We start from the raw sequence: 23082 nt of genomic DNA, 5'->3' as shown, positions 1-23082 counted from the left end.
GTCAGAAGAAAATAACATTTTTTTTTAAGGCTTTGGAGAAATGACAACTCACTTTCCTACCAGCTAGAGGAAAGACTAAACACTTAAACTTTCATTTTTTTTCTTAAGTGTTTATTAATTCATCAGTCTGTCTGTCTAACTATTCACCTGCCTGCCTGTGCCGGGTCTTAGTTGTGGCATGTGGGATCTTCACTTGTGGCCTGTGGACTTCTTAGTTGGGGCATGTGGAAGCTAGTTCCCTGATCAAGGATCGAACCCAGACCCCCTGCATTGGGAGTGTGCGGTCCTAGCCACTGAACCACCAGGGAAGTCCCACAAAGCTGACATTTATTTAACATAGCTAATTTAGACCTTTTCAGATTTTGCAGTTGTCCCTGTAATGTTCTTTGATGTGAAACAGAACTTCCAGATACTGAATTGCAGTCAGATATCATGTCTCTCTAGTCTGCAGTAGTCTGAAACCGTTTTTCAGTACATGGCTAATGGATGTTTTCATGGTTTTGCAGTTATGCACGTGTATGTGTGAGAGTGGTGTCAGTGTGGGAAACAGTTTGTTGTTTTGATCTATGGACTGTACTGTATAAATTAGAACTGAGAGTTGACTGTGGGGAAATGGGCTTTCTGCTGTCAACTGGAAAGGTGAAAACAGGTCCGTTACTCAAAGGCCACCTTGGTGTTGATGCTGTTTTTCACCCCAGTTGATGAATTAGTTTGATTATTTGGTTCAGGATCTAGGTGAGACTGATGGATTTGTTGTTCAGTTGCTCAGTTGTGTCTGCCTCTTTGCAGCCCCATGGACTACAGCATGCCAGGTTTCCCTGTCTTCACCATCTTGAGTTTGAGCTTGCTCAATCTCATGTCTGTTGAGTCAGTGATGCCATCCAATCATCTCATCCTCTGTCATCCCCTTTTCCTCCTGCCTTCAGTCTTTCCCAGAATGGGGGTCTTTTCCAGTGAGTCAGCTCTTTGCATCAGGTGGCCAAAGTATTGGAGCATCAGCATCAGTCCTCCTAATGAGTATTCAGGGTTGATTTCCTTCAGGATTGACTGGTTTGATGTCCTTGCAGTTCAAGGGACTGCCATGCCCTGTAGGCATGCCGTGTAGGGCCACTCAAGATGGATGGGTCTTGGTGGAGAGTTCTGACAAAATGTGGTCCACTGGAGAAGGGGATGGCAAACCACTTCAGCGTTCTTGCCTTCAGAACCTCATGAGCAGTATGAAAAGGTAAAAAGACTGGTGCATAGATACAGATATATCTCCATTTTAAAATAGAATCATGTACATGGCTGTGTAAGCACTTCTTGCCTTCAAGTATAGCACCCAGTGTGAAAGCACTTTGGCAAAAATAAAAAAAAATTGAGCTGCTTTCATCTACCTTGGACACACAGTGTCACTCGTAGGTGCTTGCCTCTGCCAAGGACTCTCAGGAACTTAAAGTCCTGCTCTCTGTAACCATCTTTATAACAATCCAATTCCATAATTCTGCCTACTTATATCCATTAACCCTGTGTGTATGTGTATTCCATTTTTTGTATATCCGTAGGCTTCCAGAATGATGTAGTCTTTTTGTTACAAGAGAAAAGACAGTAATACTCGTCAACACTTATTTTTCTGTGTTGTGTTAAACCTTTAAGCAAAGAATGTTATAGAAATAGTAGAGTAGGAAATGGCAGCCCACCCCCGTATTCTTGCCTGGGAAATCCCATAGACAGAGGAGTCTGATGGGGTCCATGGGGTCGCAGAGTCAGACCTGACTGAGCATGTGTACATATATACCCATATATGTATAGAAATTGAGGTTTTTTCCCTTGTGTCCCATATTGGCTGTTGTTTTTACTTTATGTCTGTAGGACCTCAGTTGTGTAGACTAGAGGTGTGATCTTTGTGTGTGCAGGTTTGCTCAAAAGTTCATGCATACGTACAGTCGTGACTTTAAGTTCTAGTTAGTTATTGCCACACTTCCAATCATGTGATGGGTGGTTAAGAATCAGGCTTTGTTGTCTGTCTGACCTGGATTTGAATCCAATTTTGTGATTTTGGGGCAAAGTGCTTAACTTTTCAAGATTTCCTTTTTTAAAACAGAGATAATATTGTCACCTTTTCCAGCTACTTTTCAGGTTTAAATGAGATCATACATTTTAATAACTTGGTATAGAGTATAGCAATAAAAAAGATTTTCAAAACTGACAGGTGATGTTATTTTATTTTATGCCATCTATTTTTTTTATTATAATCTATTGACCTTCAGAGTTGACTGTTCTATTTATTTGTTTCATGCTTTCTTAAAAAATATTCTCATGTTTCCCGCAGGACTTTGTCTCTACAATTATCCGTTTACTGGACAGTCCCTCCACTTCCATTAGAGCCAAAGCCTTTCTGGTTCTATTATATATTTTGATTCATAACCATGAGATGCTGCTGCTCAGCTGCCAAGCCAGGTAAGATTTTCTCTGATTTTGCCAATGACTTCAGTTTGGTGCCTGTTTTATTAGTAGTGTTTCTTGACCCCTATGTACCTGGTTATTGAATGTCATTTTCCTAGATTTTTCCAAGGGCTTAATTTTTCACTTATCACCTCTATTTGGAAACACTGATGTCGGCTGGTGGTTAAGTACTAGGGATTTCCTAGATCTGAGCACAGTGTGTTAAAGGTAGGGTGTTAAAGGTGGTTCTGGTTTGCATCTTTGTAAGGCATTGTTGATGGGTGGTTTGGTCATAGTTCTCATTAGTATGAGGTTCTGGAAAGAGTAGCAGGAAGCCCAGAAGAACTAGTGTAGTGCAGCAGAGAAGGAGGCAGGATGGGGATCTGGAGTATGTGGACTGTCCTCGACTGGGCAGATCTCTTATGGTTACTGAGTCTCACCTCTTCTCTCCAAAAGGAGAAGCTTCTTAATGTACCTCAGGTTCCCTCCATCCTCTGATGTTTCTCGATTAATGTCTTTGAAACCGTCTGGCCCTGTTTGTTACATACATCCTGGAGGAACCTTGAGCACATGGTTTACTGTCTATTTCTCGACCTCGTTTTTTACTTAAGGTAGAATACTGGGAAGATTCTAGAATTGCTGAGATGGATCTTGATTAGGGATTGGAAAATTTTATCCTGCAAACAGAGAGTACATGTTTTAGGATTTACAAGTCAAGAAGCAAAATTGTGAATATTATGTATGTACTTCTATTACAAGAGAGAAGACAAATTTTCACAAATTTTTGGTTGACATAATTAAAAATACACTATTCGCAATATATCCCTGGGATGGACTGGCAGATGCAGACTGTGATATATAGAATGGATGAACAAGGTCCTACTCTATAGCACAGAGAACTATATTCAGTAACCTGTGATAAACTGCAGTGGAAAGAATAGGAAAAATAATGTATGAATCACTTTGCTATACAGCACAAATTAACACAATATTGTAAATCAACCACTTCACTGAAGTTAAAGAAACAGTATATACTGCTAATAATTGAGTATATACTTTTTGTAACATAGGTCTAATAATGGGAAAAATAGAATTCTTTTGGGGAGAAGACTTAACATTTTGCTTAATTAGGGGTCAAAGTGAGAGTCCTTATTATCAAATCTGATTGCAAATGTTCCTGTTGATGCTGATCCCTAATGCAGTTCTATGTTTCTTATCTTTGAAAATGTCTTTTCATACAGATGGGTTCTACCACATGTCAATATCAATTCATGGGCACATGACTTTCATTGAGCATGTTCGTCACTTCGAAGGCGTTTGTAGTTTTCTGTTAGATTCTTCCCTGTATCTGTCTTTAGCCTGTCATCACATTGCAGGTGAACCACTTCTAGGTGTGGGTCATGCGGAGGGTCCTAACAAATTTCCATTGATTCTGATCTCTCAGGGATCAACCTGTTGTTGTCTTATGTCCAGTTGAGAACTGATGTCTCATATGTTTTGTTTATTTGTTAGTGGTTATACATGAGGGGGTGTGCCCTAATCCTGTGAGCCCATCAGGGCTGGAAGCAGAAGTCCCTTTTACCTATCAGTAAAGACCTCATCACTGTCTTTGCTGCCTCTCATCTCTCCTTGTATCTACCATCATTTTCCTCCAGGAGAAGTAATACAGTTTCTCAACAGGTGTTCTTCTATCGTTTCTTAGACTCACAGTCTGGTCTCCATGTAGCAGCTAGAGTGTCTCTCACACAGTGTGAATCCGCTTTTGTTTCTTGCCTGTTCACATTCTCCTCATAACATCCCGTTGGGCTGAAGTAACACCCCACACTCTGACCGTGGGCTGCTCTGTCCGACTTCATCTCATGCCTGCCCGTCTCTCAGCCCTTGTGTTCTACCACTCCTTCGCCCGCTCCATGCCAGCCCAGCCGCACAGTTCTTGTCGCTTCCTGCACACGCTTGCTCATCACACGCCCCTCCAGTGTTCCCCACGCCCACGGTGCTCTCCCCGCACCTATGTGCTTGGCTGGTTTCCTCAGCTCATGCAGGTTTCTGTTCAGTCTACTAGTTACTACTTCTGAGAGCCACTCTAATCATCCTATCTCAAATTCCGCTTCTCACCCCAACTCAGAGACTAACTGGAAAGAACCGAATCACTCAGACTGAGAGCCTGAGTGGGACAGGCTTGGTCCTCCTAGGAAGTGACTGTGATTTCTGTGTCCCCGAGTGAATATTTAGAAACTTTGGCCATGGTGGACAGATGGTGGCCTGAATGCACACCCTAACCTCGACCCCTACCCTGCACTCTCTGGAGAGAGAAGGGGCAGGGTGCCTGGAGGGTGAGGCTTAGCCTTGCAGGAGAGGTAAGGGTGGCCCCATTCTTCCTGTGCTGTGGGCAGAGACGTGAACACTCTGTCCTCTAAGCCTGGGGGAATAGCAGACTTTAGGTCTTCTGTTGGGTGCAGAATGCAGGTGCTGTTGGTGTGTGGTATTTGGGCCAGTGGTTCTGTCCCCAGGCAATCCACAGTGGAGCTGCCTTGGGGGCCAGTCTTCCCCTGACTGAGGGTGCAGGGGGGTGATCTCATTTTCCAGCACTTGGAGAGAACATGTCCCTTGCCCACCTGTATCTTTGCCACAACCTGGCCTGATCAGGTGCCGAGCCGGGGGAGGAAGTCTTGAGCGAGCAGAGCTTGGTCACAGTCCACTGACGGAGATGCTGGAAGTACTTGAAGGAGGAAGAACAAGGGCAGGCAGCCCTCATGGAGGCAGAACTAATGGAATAGACAGAATGTTAACAAACAAGGAATGAAAACTCCATGGAGAAGCAGTTTCCTGAAATTCAGCAGAAGAACCAAAAGCAAATGGCCTCTGCTGGGGACAGCATTAGTGCTTTGAAAGGACACAATGACCCACGCAGAGCCAATGACAAAGACATGGAGATGCATGTGGAAACAATAGGGAAGTTGGAGTGTTGGTCCAGGAGACCGCACATGCAGAGCATGGGGAATGCCAGGAGGAGGAAAGGAGCAGATGGAGGAGGGTTTCTAATGGAAGAAATCTCAGTAGTCATCTTCTGCTCAAACATGTTCTCTCCTGATGCTGTATTAAACTGAGGGCGAAGGAATCAAAAAGTCACAGAGCTGCAGAGGGGGAGGTGACTGGGGCAGAGGAATACTGTCACCTGTCCCTGTTTTTTGCAAGCTGGAAGGGTGAGAGATGAATGTTCACTGAGATCATTAATGTCTGCAGAGGGAGAAGCTGGGAGGAGACCTGATCACCGCCTGGCAGAACTCAGGACAGGCTGGGAAAGGCAGGTGTAAAGGTACCTTTGAAGTCAGTGGTGAGAGGGAGGTGAGACTCAATGTAGGAGGATTGGTGGCAATTTGCATGAAGACTTGATTCCTAGGCCTGAGCATCCGGGACCCTCTGCCTCTTCTGCTGCACCAGGAGACGTGAGATATATTCAGGGTGGTTTGAACCAGTAAGGCTTCAGAAGTGGGGTTTGAGACATATCAGAGGGAGATGAGATGCTTTGTGAGACCCTCTAATGAGGATCGTAGAAAAGCTGCTTAGTCTCAAGGGTGAGGACATCTGCTTTCTACCCTTCTTTAACTTGCAGGCTGTTGGCAGCCTGGTTTCCATGCTCTTGACCAGAGTTTGGAGATTAACCTCAGGGAAGCTGATCCCATCCCCGCAGGGACTGGCCATTTGGCTGTCCCCTACCGTAGCTCAAGAAACCTTGCCCCATATTCCTGCATTGGAGCCCATCCATCGTGAGCCCCACTCCTGCATGCAGACCTTCCAACAACACTTCAGTGCATCCTCTTAAAATATAGATGGGCAACCAAGAATCACCAGATACATAAGGAAGCATGGAACTCAGAAGTCAAGACTCGCCAATAGACAAGACAAACTCAGCAGAAACAGAGACTTAATGAGAAACAGACAGTTCATGGAAAAAGGAGTGAGGATGATCCTCAATCTGTGAGTAAATGCTGAATCTTCCTTATTATTAGAGGAAAACACCTCATACTCCTCGTTACAAGAGAAACTACACTGACTGTTCTTTCTCACTCAGCACGTTGATAGCGTCTGAAACATGTTCTGTGGGGGAGGCTGTGGGGCAGCTGGCACTGTCCTGGGCCGCTGGTGGGAATGGCAGAATACTGTGACTACATGAAGAAGAATTTGGCTGTATCTAGAGAAATTCCATATTTTTACCCTTTGTCCCAGCCATCTCACTTCTCGGATATGCTGTCCAAAGGTCTGTTATTGACAAAGACATGAAATGACACATGTGTGAGGCATCGTTTGTTAACGGTAAACTATATACAGCAGACTAGCTGGAGAATTGTGGTCACCCTTGTGTTAGTTTCTCCTTCTTTCTGTAACATGACAGCAAACTCAGTGGTTTAGGACAACACACATGTATTCATCTGACAGTTCATGTGGGTCAGGAAGTCAGGCTCTCCGTAGCTGGACCCCCTGCTCATGTCTCACAGGGTCGAAGTGCAGTTATTGGCTGGTGCTGCAGTCCTTGTCTGAGGCTGAGGTCTTCTCCAAGAGCACTGATTGTTGGCAGAGTTCATTCCCTTGCAGCTGTGAGACCGAGGTCCCCGCTTTGTTGCTGGTTTATGGCTGGGGCTTGCTTTCGGCTTCTAGAGGCCGTCCTTCCTCTCCATTGGCAATTCACAGCAGAGCCATTTGCTTTTTTCCTGGAGGCGAGTAGTTGCCCTTTTTATACCTTGAATCCCCTCCACCAACTCAAATGTCTTTGGCCTCACTCTCCTGCCACCACCAGTGGAAAACCCCATTTTTAAAGGTTTCAGCGGATTGGGTTAGGCTCATGCAGGTAACCTACATAATTTGAGGATAATCGAATTGGGACTTTATTTTTAAAAATTTTTTATTGGAGTATAGTTGCTTTACAATACTCGTGTTAGTTTCTGCTGTGCAGCAAAGTGAATCCACTGTACATATACACATATCCCCTCCTTTTTGGATTTCCTTCCCGTTTAGATCACCGTAGAGCATGGAGGAGGGTTCCCTCTGCTATGCAGTAGGTTCTCATTAGTTACCTATTTTATACGTAGTGGCGGACATGTGTCAACCCCAGTCTCCCAGTTCTTTCCCACTCCTTTCCCCTCTTGGTGTTTATATGTTTGTTCTCTACATTTGTGTTTCTTTCTGCTCTGCAGATAGGTTCGCCTCTCTTATTTTTCTAGATTTCACATATGCATACTAATATATGATACTTGGTTTTCTCTTTCTGACTTGCTTCATTCTGTCTTACAGTCTCTAAGCTCATCCACGTCTCTGCAAATGAAATAAATTTGTTCCTTTGTATCTTTAAACTCCCTTCACTATTGTACTCAGATTAGTGTTTTGAATAGTCAAGGGGTAGGAATCATGGGAGAGACATTTTTAGAATTCTTCTAGCCACGGTCCCCATGATGGAGGACTCTGCAGCTGTTAGAATGGACAAGTAGGATCTCTATACACAGCCATGGACTGATCACCAAGACGTATTATCCTGATAGAAGCAAGGTGCAGAAGGGTACTTTTTATATACTAACTTTTGTGTAGGAATGAGGGAGAAAACAGAAAAGACATATGCACTTATTACTATTTTCAAAAAGAATAGAAGGATAAATTAAAAATGAACAAAATGGCATTTTATTTGGAGCGAAAGACAATAGAGAACAGCGATGGGGTGACAGCTCTACTTTGCATACACCTGTTTTATGATTTAGATTTAAGTGTCAGGTGAATTTTTAATATAATTAAAAATAAAATTAAATAAAGCAGTCTCTAAAACTTGAAAAATAATTTGGTAGTGTGTGATGTGACTCCAAAGAAGAGATATTGAAGTGTATAAAGAACACTAATTGTTTAGCAGTGCAGTTGATTCTTGAACAACACGGGATTGAACTTTGCAGGTTTACTTACATGCAGGTATTTTGCCAATAAATATAGACAGAACTACAATCTGTGGTTGGTTGACTCCTTAGATGCAAAACTATGTGAACATTGAGAGCATAGTTCATATGTGACTTGAGCATCCACAGATTTTGGTATCAGCAGTGGGTCTTAGAACCAAACTGGTAGTTCCATATGAGACATCTTTCATTTCAGTTGCTGTTCCTTCAATAGCCATGGTTCATTTTTCTCTGCTGTCTTAAAGGCATTTTCTTTGTCTTTAGGATTTAAAAAAGTTTAATTGTTATATATCTTTAGTGTGGGTTTCTCCTATTTTGAGTTTGCTCATTTAAGTCTTCTGCTGAATTTGAGTATTTTTCAGGCATTATTTCTTCAGATACTTTTTCAGTCCCATTGTTTCTCTCCTCCCTTTCTGGATCCTGATGATAAAAATACAAGGCATTTTGTTATTGTCTGGTAGGTCCCTGAGACGCTTTCTTTCATAAGCCTATTTGTATCTGCTTTTCAGATATTGTGAATTCAGCTAATCTGTCCTTAAGTTTCCCGATTGTGTTTTCTGTTACCTGTGCTCCACTCTTGAGCCTGTCCATTGACTTTTAAGTTTTGGTTATTGTAGTTTTCAAAAGTTCTGTAGCTTACATTGGTTATTTTAAAAACTTTTTTCTCCTGAAATTTTCAGTTATTTCATTGGTCTTTCAGATCATTTGAAACATTTTTATGATGCCTGCTTAGAAATTCTTATTAGATCCTTCTAGTACCTGGTTCATATTGGTGTTAGCATCTCTTGATTGTGTTTTTTTGATTCATGTTGTGATTTTCCTGGTTCTTGCTATGGTTTGTGATTTTTAAGATTATATCCTGGACATTTTGCCTATTACCTTGTGTAATAGGATGTGTCTTCATCTCGCTTGGTGTTAAGTCTTGTCACTGCTAGGGGAGGGACGAAGGGCCCGCTCATCACTGGGCCCCGTTGATAAGTAACCTGCCAGGGAAGTCAGATTGCTGTTTGCTTCTCCCGGCCGGGGAATGGCAGTTCAGCCACTTGCTCAGACACGCTGTCACTGCCCCTGCAGGGAGACTGGAGAGTGGCTTGCTTGGCTGGGCAAGGAATGGAGGGCCTGCTGCCCGCTGTCTTATAGGTATTACGCCTACAGGGGAATCAGGTCACTGCTGCCTGCTTCCACCAGGCAGAGGGTGGAAGGTTAGTGCACTGTTTGGCCTTGCCCACACCTCCCAGATGGGAGGTTGGTATGTGTTCCTTTTTGCTTTGCTGCCCAGGTATTACATCAGTGTGCATATGAAATGCAGTGTTGAATATAAATGTTTGCAAAAGGGAGGCAGGCTTCAGGTTAGAGAGATGTTAAAATTCTCTATGATGAGTTCATAGAGAAAATTGTTCTCTCTTCCATACCTGTGCCTTGGAACTCCATTAGCAGCTGGATGTTTGAGCTAACGGCAATGCTACCCATCTCCTGAGAACTGAAACCTCACATCAAGAGCCCATGATAACCTTTGCTACATTATGTAGATATTTTTTTCCCTGCTTACCATCATCACCATCAGCCTTTTGTGGACTAAATTTCAGTACATTTTCTATGATGTCAGCTCTCAAATCTATCTTGCACGACAGGCAGTGAAATTGAGCTGTCAGGATTAGATAAAAAGGATATGATAGCCCCCAAATGTCCACCTATTTCTCCAAATGGCTTCATACTCATATTGAAAATGACGGGAGATAAAATAGGGTCTTATGTTTCTCTAGAAATGATAACCCTTTTAGGGGATGAAGAGCCTTGTAAGTTCATTGTGTAGTTTGTTATGAGCCAGAAATGTCAATGCCTCCTGATGGATCAGGTTTTCCTAGACCTTTTTTTTCTCCCTTCTCTATAGCATTGCTATTAATATGGTAATCAGTGGGGGGAAAAATCTGCTTTGATCTTAAAAGGAAGATTTAAAAAAATTTTACTCTGTATAATTGGTTAACTGTGTGGGAAAAATTATTTTCTCAGCTTACACCATACAAAAGTCAATTCCAGATGGATTAAAGAATTATATGTGAGAAAGAAACTCTAAACAGCTGGAAGAAAATATGTTTAAATATGGGCAAGGAAAGCTTTTCTGAGCAGAAAAGCAATGAAATAAACCATAAAAGGAAATACTGATAGTTTGGCTATATATAGTTTAGAAACTTTTATATGCCCCACAAATCAGAAATAAAATGCTAAGAAATTCTGTAAAGTTTTGTGTCGTATGTAATAGAGTTAATCTATGTAAAGAGATTCATAAAAATAGTCAGTCTCAAGAATAATCAGAGAAGTGCAATTTAAAATGATAAATACTTTTTCTATCCATTATAGTGTCAAATTAAGGAAAAAAACACCTACCACTATCTTATATCCTAAGTACAGTTAGAGGGGTAACTTTTGACTAGTTGGTGAGTTTACCTTTTTGAGGGCATCTGAGCATGATGACAAATGGATATCATGAATCCTAATGATTGAGAAGTTCTACCGTTATAAATAAACTTGAATCACAGAATTGTACTTTTGTCAAATACTTGAAGGATATGACCCAGGTTTTTGTGGGTTGCTTAGAGTTTCCTTAATTTTAGCTATTAGATACAGAAGTTATCTGGGCTTCCCAAGTAGTGCTAGAGAATACACCTGCCAATGCAGGAAGAGACAGAGATGTGAATTTGATCCTTGGGTCAGGAAGATCACCTGGAGAAGGAAATGGTAACTCACAGCAGTATTCTTGCCTTGGGAAATCCCATGGACAGAGGAGCTTGGGGCACTATGGTCCCTGGAGTCTCAAAGAGTCGGACACGACTGAGCGACTGTGCATGTGAAAATCCTGCAGGTTCTTCAGAGACTCTCCAAGGTCCTTGTGACCCTGTCCACACTGTTTGGCAGCAATGTAATATTTCCTCGGTGATTGTGATCACTCACTCTTCATCAGTAGAGTGATCCTCTCCATCCCCCAGATGAATTATTTTGTCCTCTGGTGGAAACCTTTCTTGCTCGGAACCATTCCAGCAAAACTCAGGGTCGTGGAAACTGTAGGTAAAAAAGCAGTGAGTGGGCTGTTAGGTGTAACAGTGAGAGGTAGTCATTCCCACTTCTGCCTCTCAGTTACCACCAGACCCGTGTGTTTTGATGATGGGGAATGCTAAAGCCTATGTTTAGTTTGCTGATGCAAAGCATTCCACCTCCTTGTTATGAGACCTGTTGTGTTTTTTCCCAGCTGGCAGCACCACCGAGTTTGCAGTCGCCCGTTCTTCCTCTCAGTTAAGCCCGGTGTTTCTGGGTGATGGGCTACTTGCTGAATTCAATGGGCCTGAGCATATTACCCACTTCTGCAGTCAGTAAGTTTCTTGATCAGATAGAGTGTTACTTTTGATTATCATGATGATATATAAGGGACTTCTTTTGTCTGTACTTAAAGGAGAGTTTACTGCCCCTTTCATGCGCCAGCCTGTTGTTAGCTGGCTGACTGGTCTCCCCAGGTTATGGGCCAGGCTGGGCGTGCAGTTTTGCTTTCTCGTGTTGGCTGGATGGGCAGGATCTCGGTCACAGTTGAAGAGGCGCATTCCTTGTGCTGAGCCCATGTGTCTCCTCTAACACTGCCGCCAGGGCCGCTCTGGCTGAGGGCCCATGAGCAAGCCCGGGAGTGACTGGAGAAAGAGTGTGGGCTCACGTTTGCAGGGTGTGTCATCCTCTCTAGCTGCTTGTAGAGAGGCTTCTCTAAAGTCATTGTCCTTTAGCGGGCATCCACACGGTGCACAAATGTCATCATGCTTTGTGTGCATTCTGAGATGTCCACTCATACAGACCTTTCCCAGAACTTCTGGTCACCAGTTTTTAACTCTTTTCTTCTTTTTTTTTTTTTAAAGTCCCTGGCTGCCGGAGCCTGCCGGCAAACGAACTGGTCAAGAACGCAATTACCAGAGTACCTAGGAAAAATAAGACTCAGAAAGAAGACTCAGAAAGAGAAAGATGGGGTTGAGAGGGACGGAGTCCACTTGCGTCTGACTCCGCCAACTTTATTGAAGAATACCACGCCTATATATACGCTAACAGGAGTTACTAAGAATAGATCGAGGGTTTGCATACGTGCAGAGCTACAGATGTTTTAAATTCCCACACTCAAGATCAGTAAAGCATTAATTACCCTAGCGCCCAACATGATTAAGATCATTAGAACATTAGATAGAAAACAGGCTTCATCAATAGAACAATAGATGGAAAACAGGTTTCAAGCATGATGAGCTTATCAGCACCAGAAAAACAGGCAAAAAGGTCACCGGTGTGTTTTTTCCCTGAAGGAGACAATTGCCAGTCTCTACTTTAACAAGAAGGGGTGGCAGGACAAAGAGAGACCTTTTGATCTCTCTTAGAGCCGTAAGGGGCCTGTACATTCAGGCCGGCTCCCTGCACCTGGCCATCAATAGAAGATTCGAGCTGATAGCCAGTGCCCATGAAATCAGCCGGCATCAGTACCTTTAGCCATGTCTCAGTTTGAACGTAAAGTAAAACAAAATGTGTTGGGCTTCCTTTTCGGGGATGCACTTGGTTTCTTTTGTCATGCTGTTAGCAGTCTACTTTGATTTGCTGCCAGCGTATTGTAGTGAACCGTTCACTAACCAGGCTCAGTGGTTTTCTTGTTCGGTCAACTGCTTATAAATAATTCTTCATCAGGATCGAGAGAGGAGAGACAGTGCTAAAGAGAATGTGTCAAAGGACTGTGCACCACCTGCTCATTCAGCTTAGTAGTTCTTACTGGACCTGTTCAAGCTCCGCTCTTAAATTTATCAGTGCACTTGGTGATGGGTTACTGCTGTGTGTGCCCAGCGGTAGTGGCTTGGCGTGTCAGGTTAATGATACAGTTAGTGATGGGTTACTCATACCATGTGATCATTGGATGCCACTCGTCGTGTTCATCCTCTATCAGGGGCTGTTTCTCACAAGAACAGTGATCTGCAGATGAGAATATGACTTAACTCTAAAACTTGGCAGCTAAAACCCTTAGCTGCTCTAACAAAATATCAAAGATTGGTGGCTTATAAAGGGGCTTCCTTGGTGGCTCAGATGGGTGGCTTATAAATGACATATATATTTCTCATAGTACTGGAGGCTGGAAGTTGGAGATCAGGATGCCATTGTGGGTTGGTTGAAGGCCCTCCTCTAGGTTGGAGGCTTATCTTTGTGTTCACACATGAAGGAAGGGATTAGGGCCCTCTGCAGGCTCTCTTTTATAAAGGCACTGATTCCTTCATGAGAGCTCTACCCCCGTCACCTAATCACCTCCTAACATCATAGCATTGGGTGTTAGGATTCTAGTTAAATTTGGGGGTGAACACAAACCTTCAGACGATAGCAACCTGAAGACCCGTGTTGTGATTCATTTATTGGTGTTTTCCTGGGGGCCCCATGTAAATATCACATAAATAATCCCACAAGATAACCCACAAGATCCTGGAGTATCAGTAGATGTGTTGGGTCATATGGCCCACATGGCAGAACTGCTTACCCTGCAGATGGGAATTGCAACAGAGCTTTCATTCATTCCAGCTCCATTAGAAACTAGTTAGTGTATGGGTCTCTCAGAAAATGGGTCAGAGGGACACAGTCAAAGGGGGTGTATATTGCTGCCTAGGTTCACAAAGCCCACTTTTTGGTCATAATCAGTAGAAGATAAAATAACTTGTCTTTGCTCTGGAGGGATAGCTCAACATGTTCTAGATTATTAAGCCCTAGTAACTTCACTGGGGCCTAGTAGACAATGGATTTTTATGGAGTTCATCTGTCTCTTAAATGTCTTACTAAGCCAGCTGAAGTTCCTCAGGTCCAGTAGCCTAATGTCTAACGTCATCGGAGTGCTGGTGTGCAAGTACAAGTGTGATGTTGGTGGGACATCAGGACGTGCAGGTCTCTGCTGCCTGATAACCGAGAGCGGGCTTGTTGGCAGAGCTCAGAGGCAAGGCCCTGAACGTTTGCTGTTTGCCGCGATGACTGTAACAAGCAAACATGTGCTGGTGGTTCTTCCATATTTACATGTAGAAAAAAGCCTTTGCCAGGTCAATAGCAACTATAAGATCCCAGGGCAGTGTTAATTTGCTGCAGTAGAGGTACCAAGCTGAAATCACAGCTGCAGTTGGAGTCACAACCTGTTTCCATTTTGGGTAATCCACAGTTGAGGTCCATCACAGTCATTTTTCTGAAATTCTACACAGACCAAATAGACAAATGGACATATAATAGATTTTTATCATCCCTGTGCCTGTCAGTTTTGTTTTTTTTTTTGATGTTGGTATCAATTTCTGTCGTTTGGTTTTCTATGGATATGAGTTAATATCTTTTTAGAGAAGGGACATGTCAGGAACTCCTGTTTGTCCCACCCTTTTTTTTTTTTAAATCATAATGGCCCTTGCTGCAGAGATCATGTAGCCAGTGTGTGGATTCTGCTGATTGCTAACTATGTCTATTCCTAAATGTTTATTACATTTTGAAACTGAAGAAATAAACACAGAATAGGTCTGTACATGTGGTGTGTCCATGTCATTTAAATTTAGATCAAAACTATCACCTGAGCATCATAACCCAAGAGGCAGCAGCTTTAATTACAAAAAAGAGTATTGGATGATGAGCTTGCTGAAGATCCCTTATTTTTCTTAATATGTATATTTTATTGAAGTATAGTTGACTTACAGTTTCAGGTGTGTGGCAAGCTGATTCAGTTCTACATATAAATTTATATTATTTTTGAAATTATTTTCCATTATAGGTTATTACAAGATATCGACTATAGCTCCCTGTGCTACATCTTTGTTGCTTGTTGCATATCTGTTTTTTAAAAATTAGAAATCTAGCATTTTATTCATACTGAGTCAAACAAGTAGAATCAAAACATCATAAATTTTTTAGTTAGGCAAAAATTCATAAGTTTTCTAAAAGGGTCCCTTATTTATTTATTGAAGTATAGTTGATTTACAATGTTTCAGGTGTACAAGTAATTCAGGGATATATATATACATATGTCTTTTTTTCAGGTTCTTTTCCATTATAGGTTTTTATAAGATATTGAATATACCCATGTTCTAAATAGTAGGTCCTTGTTTATTTTATACATAGTAATCTGTATCTGTTAATTTTAAATTCCAAATTTATTCCTTCCCCCAAAATTCCATATTTAAACTACACATTTTCTCTGAAGGGAGAAAAGTCAGTTATAAAAAATGTGCAGTAGATAGATACCAATGGGTTTAGATTGAAGTGAAGCAAGGAAAAATGTGGTGTTTTGATTTTCTGAAATAGTATGTGGTCTCAACAAGGAACTGTTTGTGAGGTGGTCTAAGGTGAATCCAAATGGGATGGATTAGCCACAGTTTGCATCTTATGCAGCATCATACTGCACATGGGAAGGTCTGCAGCAGAAGTAGACAGTGGAGTGGCCCATTGGTGGGCACAGTGAGTCCAGTAGGACCGGAAGGGGATGGAGGGGTTTCAGGGGGTAGGAATGGGGGTGGGGCAGGGGTGATGGCATCCTGGGGCATCCCGGACTAAGGTAAAGGAGCGTGGCTTCTCCGTTTAAAAAATACGTATGATTGATTTCTCGCAACGTGGATGTGCCATTCTCTCTGAAAAAGACTATTGGAGTCTTATCTCCTATTCTCACCCTTTCCAGGCAGTTTGTTCTTGTCTCTCAAGTTCCTTTCTGTTTCTCCTCTTCACCTGCACACTTGTAACTGCTAATGGCCTATCTGGCTTCCTTCCTCTCCCATCATTTATCTGTGCCATACCAGAGTCACATTCTTCAAATGCCACTTTCATCAGGTCACTCCTTTGCTTTAAAATCTCTCCATTCTGCAGTCTTCCTGGGATCCTTCTCCTTGTAGTTACCATGGTCTTTGTGCTGGGTTTGCTGGTACTAGTTTTTTCAATGACTGTCCTTAGGTTTGAGGAACTTGCTTCTTCTTATCAGTTCCAGCGCCTAAACTTGTCTGCCTGCCATTTGGAGCTGCGGATGCTGCTGGGGTTCTCCCTGCTTCCCGGGCAGGTTTCTCCTTCCTGTGTGCCTGCCTCTGCCCCCTTCCATCTGCACTGTCAGCTTGACAAAATTCTTGGAAGGTTCTAGCTGTGAATGGTACAGCTTCCTCTTTTTAGGGATAATGTGGATTTCCTGAGGGGATGTGGGAAAAAGAGAAGTGAAATGCTTGGGTTCAGCTGGCCAACTTAAAACCAGAATTTTCCTGTGCAGTGAAAGGGCTCGTGGTAGGAGTTAACATGCATTCTTTGCTTTATCCCCACCTCAGTCCCTTCTTCGCTGGTTCTCCCTCCTCTGCACCTTCCTGGGCCCTCTTTGTTGCTCTTTCACCACTGTCCCAGGGTCATTTCATCCAATCCAGTGGCTTCAAATAGGTTGGTATGCATCTATAAGACCTCTCCAAACTCCCGGTTTGTATATTCTTTACATATTCACTGTCATGCCCAAGAGGAATCTTCAAGTTGCCCCAAAGGAACCCACTCCGCTCCCTAAGTCTATCTCCATGCCCAGGCTTCCCCATCTCAATAACACTTGGATTATTGTTCAGCTTGTCGATCTTTTTAACTTAATACCCTTGTAGACCACTAAGAAATAACGTTTGCAGTTTGGTTGTAGAGAAATTGTAAGGTGTTTATGGATTCTATACTCAAATGTCTCCACATTTTATTTCCTTCATAGGATGTGAGTTCTTTTAGTAGCTAATGTTCCCTTGTCCGTGAAGTCAGTTTATAGCCTGTGTAAACACATCCTGTAATGGGAAGGCGTTGGAGAGGGCATGAAGAAATGGAGCATCATTCTAGAGGGAGTTTTATATTGTTATGGATCCCATCAGTCTTTTATTTCTCCCAGCAGAGGTAATGGATATCTCCTTATGTTTTAACAGTCTGTACTAGTGGCTGAAAGTGAGTAGTTTTTGCCTTAAAGAAATGGTATATCATACTATGGCAGTTAAGTAGCACAGTATTAAATTTTTTGTAATAGGTAATTTAGATTTTAGAAAAAATTGACTCCTCAGACACAAGTATAAATTTCCTTTTTCTATTCTATAAATTTTGATGGAAGTTCTTGTGCATTCTTTGATGTCCAGAAGATAAACATTTCCATTTTCTCTGCTCTCTGTTTCTTTTATTTATTTGGAGAATTTATTTATTTGGATCCCTGTTACTTATTTGGAGGATTTCCTGGAACAGGGAAAGAAGCCCACTTTTGAACCATCATCATCTCTGGTTAGATTAAGGTGATCCAGGGTTACATGTAAATCCGGTCTGGAGGAGCTTAACCCTCGGTCTCAAAGTAATCCTTCCACTTCTCACGGACTGTATATATAGACTCCAGTGCTCATCAGAAAGCAATTGGGCCTGCAAGAGGATAAGATGATATGATACAAAAAACAAGTGAGATAAATTACAGTATCCACAGAGGTTACAGAGAATGGAACTAATCACAAAGATACCTTAAAATAACTATGATCAGTGTATTCAGGAATTTGGAAAATGGACAATTTCAGTAGAGAACTAGAACTATAAAAACAAATAGAGTGGATATTCTATAACTGAAATGCAGAACTCGCGGGATTGGGTTAACTACATATTAGACACAGCTGAGTAGAGAATTAATATACTGTTCTGAATTCATCTGGGACCAATGAGGAGAGACAAAAGGATGGCAAATATGAAGAAGAGCAGAAGAGACACAGGAGAAAACAGGAAGTGATGGTTTTTATAGTAAGTGGTAAATGGATCATTTTGATATCAGTATAAGAAAAAAAAGCTCTAAATTACTCTCTGCATAGAAGTTAATTCATGTCGATTTAAATCATGTAAAAAGAGAAAACAAGTTTCCAGTAGCTAACACATGAAAATTTCTTTATTACCTTGGAATAGACCAAGATTTTTTTTTTTAAGTGGGACACAAGAGCACTGTCATAAAATATTGATAAATTGGATTACCTTAAAATTAAGATCTTGTGTTCACCACAAGGGATCACTGAGAAACTAACAAGTCCATAGTGTAGTGGAAAGTATTTGCTACACATGTAATTGATGTGGGCCCTTAACTAAAATGTATAAAGCATGGAAGAGCAGATAATACAAGAGAAAAATGAGCATAGACTTGAACAGGAACTTTACAAAACCGGTTATCTTCAAATGGCCAATTAACACATGAAAAAATTGTGGCAAGAATATAGAGCAATTGGAATTCTTATACCTACCCGTTGCAGTGTGAATTGACTTCATCTCTTTGGAAAACTGAACATCAGCAGTGCCTATTAATCTGAAGCCAGGCATACCTTATGATCCAGCGGTCTCACTTCCAAGTATATATCCAACAGAAGTGTTTCCATGGATCCAGCCTAAGTTATGCTTGGTAGGACGCATGAGTTGAGACAGCCTCAATGTCCGTCAGCACTGAAATGAATAAATTGTGGTATATTTACATGCTCGAATACTACTCAACATTGGGCATTTTTGACATGAACTTTAGCGTCAGTAAGTCTAGGATGTTTCTCTTGAGCCAGTTAGTTTCGCATTCCTGCTGTCAGCCTGGGACGCAGAGACCTGGTTGCCTGGGTCTGGGGAGCCCCGTGGGGAAGGGGGCTAGAAGTCCTGGTATTTGTTGAGAAATTCACCTAGACTCCCTGTTTTGTTAGGTGGCCCCTTCTTTGGCTTGGCTTGCTTTCTCTTAGTCTAGAACCTTTCTGCTTTACTTTCTGTAGAGAATAAATCTTCAAACTTCTGCCTTTGTACAAGTCTGATAGCTGTCACTTAGATTCATTGGGTAGAAAAGGTAATCTACAAATGAAATTGCTTTTTAGTCAGACTTTGCCAAAAATGTGTACTTGAAATTGCTTTTTAGTCAGACTTTGCCAAAAATGTGTACTTTTGCTCCTTTTCTTCCACCCTTAGTTTTATTTATTTATTTTTTTTTTAATTTTTTTTTATTATTATTATTATTTTTTTCCAGTGGGTTTTGTCATACATTGATATGAATCAGCCATGGATTTACATGTATTCCCAATCCCGATCCCCCCTCCCACCTCCCTCTCCACCCGATTCCTCTGGGTCTTCCCAGTGCACCAGGCCAGAGCACTTGTCTCGTGCATCCCTCCTGGGCTGGTGATCTGTTTCACCATAGATAGTATACATGCTGTTCTTTTGAAATATCCCACCCTCACATTCTCCCACAAAGTTCAAAAGTCTGTTCTGTATTTCTGTGTCTCTTTTTCTGTTCTGCATATAGGGTTATCGTTATCACCTTTCTAAATTCCATATACATGTGTCAGTATGCTGTAATGTTCTTTATCTTTCTGGCTTACTTCACTCTGTATAATGGGCTCCAGCTTCATCCATCTCATTAGGACTGGTTCAAATGAATTCTTTTTAATGGCTGAGTAATATTCCATGCACCCTTAGTTTTAGAAGTAGCTTTTCAATGCATATTACCAGGGCAAGTGTGTCTGCCTGGAAAAGCACTGGGATTAGATTCCTTTTAAAATCCTTATGATAAAGCAGTTTCCAGTGGATTGAAGACTTCATTGTGAAAGACAGAAGGAGAAGAAAGAAGAGGGACAGTTCTAGACCATATATAAATTTCACATCAATAACAAAAGACCAGTAACCCATGGCTGAATCAGCAGAAGACCTGAACAGGTATTGCAGAAATGAAAAAATATGAACAACAGAGAAATATCAGAATATGCCTACCATAATAATTACTAAAGTTTGCATTAACACCACAAGATCAGTTCAGTCACTCAGTCATGTCCGACTCTTTGCGACCCCAACAACTGCAGCACGCCAGGCCTCCCTGTCCATCACCAACTCCCGGAGTTTACTCAAACTCATGTAGATTGAGTCGGTGATGCTATCTAACCATCTCATCCTCTGCCGTCCCCTTCTTCTGCCTTCAATCTTTACCAACATCAGGGTCTTTTCAAATGAGTCAGCTCTTCGCATCAGGTGGCAAAATATTGGAGTTTTAGCTTCAACATCATTCCTACCAATGAACACCCAGGACTGATCTCCTTCAGGATGGACTGGTTGGATCTCCTTGCAGTCCAAGGGACTCTCAAGAGTTTTCTCCAACACCTCAGTTCAAAAACATCAATTCTTCGGCGCCCAGCTTTCTTTACAGTCCAACTCTCACATCCATACATGACTACTAGAAAAACCACAGCCTTGACTAGACGGACCTTTGTTGACAAAGTAATGTCTCTGCTTTTTAATTATGCTATCTAGGTTGGTCATAACTTTCCTTCCAAGGAGTAAGCCTCTTTTGATTTCATGGCTGCAGTCACCATCTGCAGTGATTTTGGAACCCAAAAAGTAAAGTCTGTCACTGTTTCCACTGTTTCCCCATCTATTTGCCATGAGTGATGGGACCGGATGCCATGATCTTAGTTTTCTGAATGTTGAGTTTTAAGCCAGCTTTTTCACTCTCCTCTTTCACTTTCATCTAGAGGCTCTTTAGTTCCTCTTCACTTTCTGCCGTAAGGGTGGTGTCATCTGGATATCTGAGGTTATTGCTGTTTCTCTCGGCAATCTTTGATTCCAGCTTGTGCTTCTCCCAGCCCAGCGTTTCTCATGATGTACTCTGCATGTAAGTTAAATAAGCAGGGTGACAATATACAGCCTTGACGTACTCCTCTTCCTATTTGGAACCAGTCTGTTGTTCCATGTCCAGTTCTAACTGTTGCTTCCTGACCTGCATACAGGTTTCTCAAGAGGCAGGTCAGGTGGTCTGGTATTCCCATTTCTTGAAGAATTTTCCACAGTTTATTGTGAGCCACACAGTCAAAGGCTTTGGCATAGTCAATAAAGCAGAAATAGATGTTTTTCTGGAACTCTCTTGCTTTTTCGATGATCCAGCGAATGTTGGCACTTTGATCTCTGCCTTTTCTAAAACCAGCTTGAACAGCTGGAAGTTCACGGTTCATGTGTTGCTGAAGCCTGGCTTGGAGAATTTTGAGCGTTACTTTACTAGCGTGTGAGATGAGTGCAATTGTGCCATAGTTTGAGCATTCTTTGGTGTTGCCTTTCTTTGGGATTGGAATGAAAACTGACCTTTTCCAGTCCTGTGGCCACTGCTGAGTTTCCAAATTTGCTGGCATATTGAGTGCAGCACTTTCACTGCATCATCTTTTAGGATTTGAAATAGCTCAGCTGGAATTCCATCACCTCCACTAGCTTTGTTCATAGTGATGCTTCCTAAGGCCCACTTGACTTCACATTTCAGATGGTCTGGCACTAGGTGAGTGATCACACCATCGTGATTATCTGGAGAGGTCTGCCAGAATGTGGTCCACTGGAGAAGGGAATGGCAAACCGCTTCAGTATTCTTGCCCTGAGAACCCCATGAACAGTATGAAAAGGCAAAATGATAGGACACTGAAAGAGGAACTCCCCAGGTCGGTAGGTGTCCAATATGCTACTGGAGATCAGTGAAAAAATAACTCCAGAAAGAATGAAGGGATGGAGCGAAAGCAAAAACAACACCAGTTGTGGATGTGACTGGTGATAGAAGCAAGGTCCAATGCTGTAAAGAGCAATATTGCATAGGAATGTTAGGTGAACATGGAATGTTAATGAACCTGGAATGTTAGGTCCATGAATCTAGGCAGATTGGAAGTGGTCAAACAGGAGATGGTGAGTGAACGTTGATATTCTAGGAATCAGTGAACTAAGATGGACTGGAATGGGTGAATTTAACTCAGATGACCATTATATCTACTACTATGGGCAGGAATCCCTTAGGAGAAATGGAGTAACCATCATAGTCAACAAAAGAGTCTGAAATGCAGTACTTGGATGTAGTCTCAAAAGCGACAGAATGATCTCTGTTCATTTCCAAGGCAAACCATTCAGTATCACGGTAATCCAAGTTTATGCCCCGACCAGTAACGCTGAAGAAGCTGAACAGTTCTATGAAGACCTACAAGACCTTTTAGAAATAACACCCCCAAAAGATGTCCTTTTCATTATAGGGGACTGGAATGCAAAAGTAGGAAGTCAAGAAATACCTGGAGTAATAGGCAAAATTTGGCCTTGGAGTAAAGAAAAGCAGGGCAAAGGCTAATAGGGTTTTGCCAAGAGAACACCACAAAATAGAAATGAGCAAAAATTTGATGCTACTGAATACTGGTGAGGTGTAACTCAGGGGGAACTTGTATGCTACTGGGACAACCATTTTGGGAAACCATTTGGCAGTGTTGTGAAGTGGGACATTTGAGGTTCCATTTCTTTGTTTTATTTTTTTAAAACTGAACTATACTTGATTTACAATATTATGTTAGTTTCATGTGTATAGCAAAGTGACTTGATTATATATATATGTATGTATGTCTATATTTTCTAATTCTTTTCCATTATAGTAGTTGTAAGATAATGAATTATGTTTCCTTCTTGTGCTATATGGTAAATCCTTGTTGTCGATCTATGTTTTATATAGTATTGTGTATCTGTGAATCCTGTACTACCAGTTTATCCCCTCCTACCCTTCTGCCTTTGGTAACTGTTAAGTTGTTTTGTAAATAAGTTCATGTGTGCTGTTGTTTAGATTCCTCATATAAGTGATACTGTATCTGTCTCTCTTTGTGTGACTTGGTTGAGTTAGAGAATAGGATGAACAGCAGAGGTGGCCTTCCCTGGGAATGTTCTCTTAAGATCTGTTCACTCCAGAAAA

At 41.9% G+C, this 23082-nt stretch overlaps 1 protein-coding gene across 4 annotated transcripts in view; it reads left to right on the top strand.

Moving 5' to 3' along the window:
- Nucleotides 1–23082, top strand: part of ULK4 (unc-51 like kinase 4) — a 524814-nt gene that overhangs the window by 148726 nt on the left and 353006 nt on the right. For all 4 annotated transcript variants that reach the window (XM_061127855.1, XM_061127853.1, XM_061127854.1 and 1 more), the window contains one exon: nucleotides 2312–2439. In XM_061127855.1, the coding sequence (XP_060983838.1) occupies nucleotides 2312–2439 (128 nt within the window). The remainder of the gene's footprint in view (nucleotides 1–2311; nucleotides 2440–23082) is intronic.

The sequence above is a fragment of the Dama dama genome, chromosome 24, assembly GCF_033118175.1.
Source record: "Dama dama isolate Ldn47 chromosome 24, ASM3311817v1, whole genome shotgun sequence".
In the NCBI taxonomy this organism is placed as follows: domain Eukaryota; kingdom Metazoa; phylum Chordata; class Mammalia; order Artiodactyla; family Cervidae; genus Dama; species Dama dama.
Note: the sequence above shows the minus strand (reverse complement) of the source record. Positions and strands in the feature narration are given on the sequence as shown.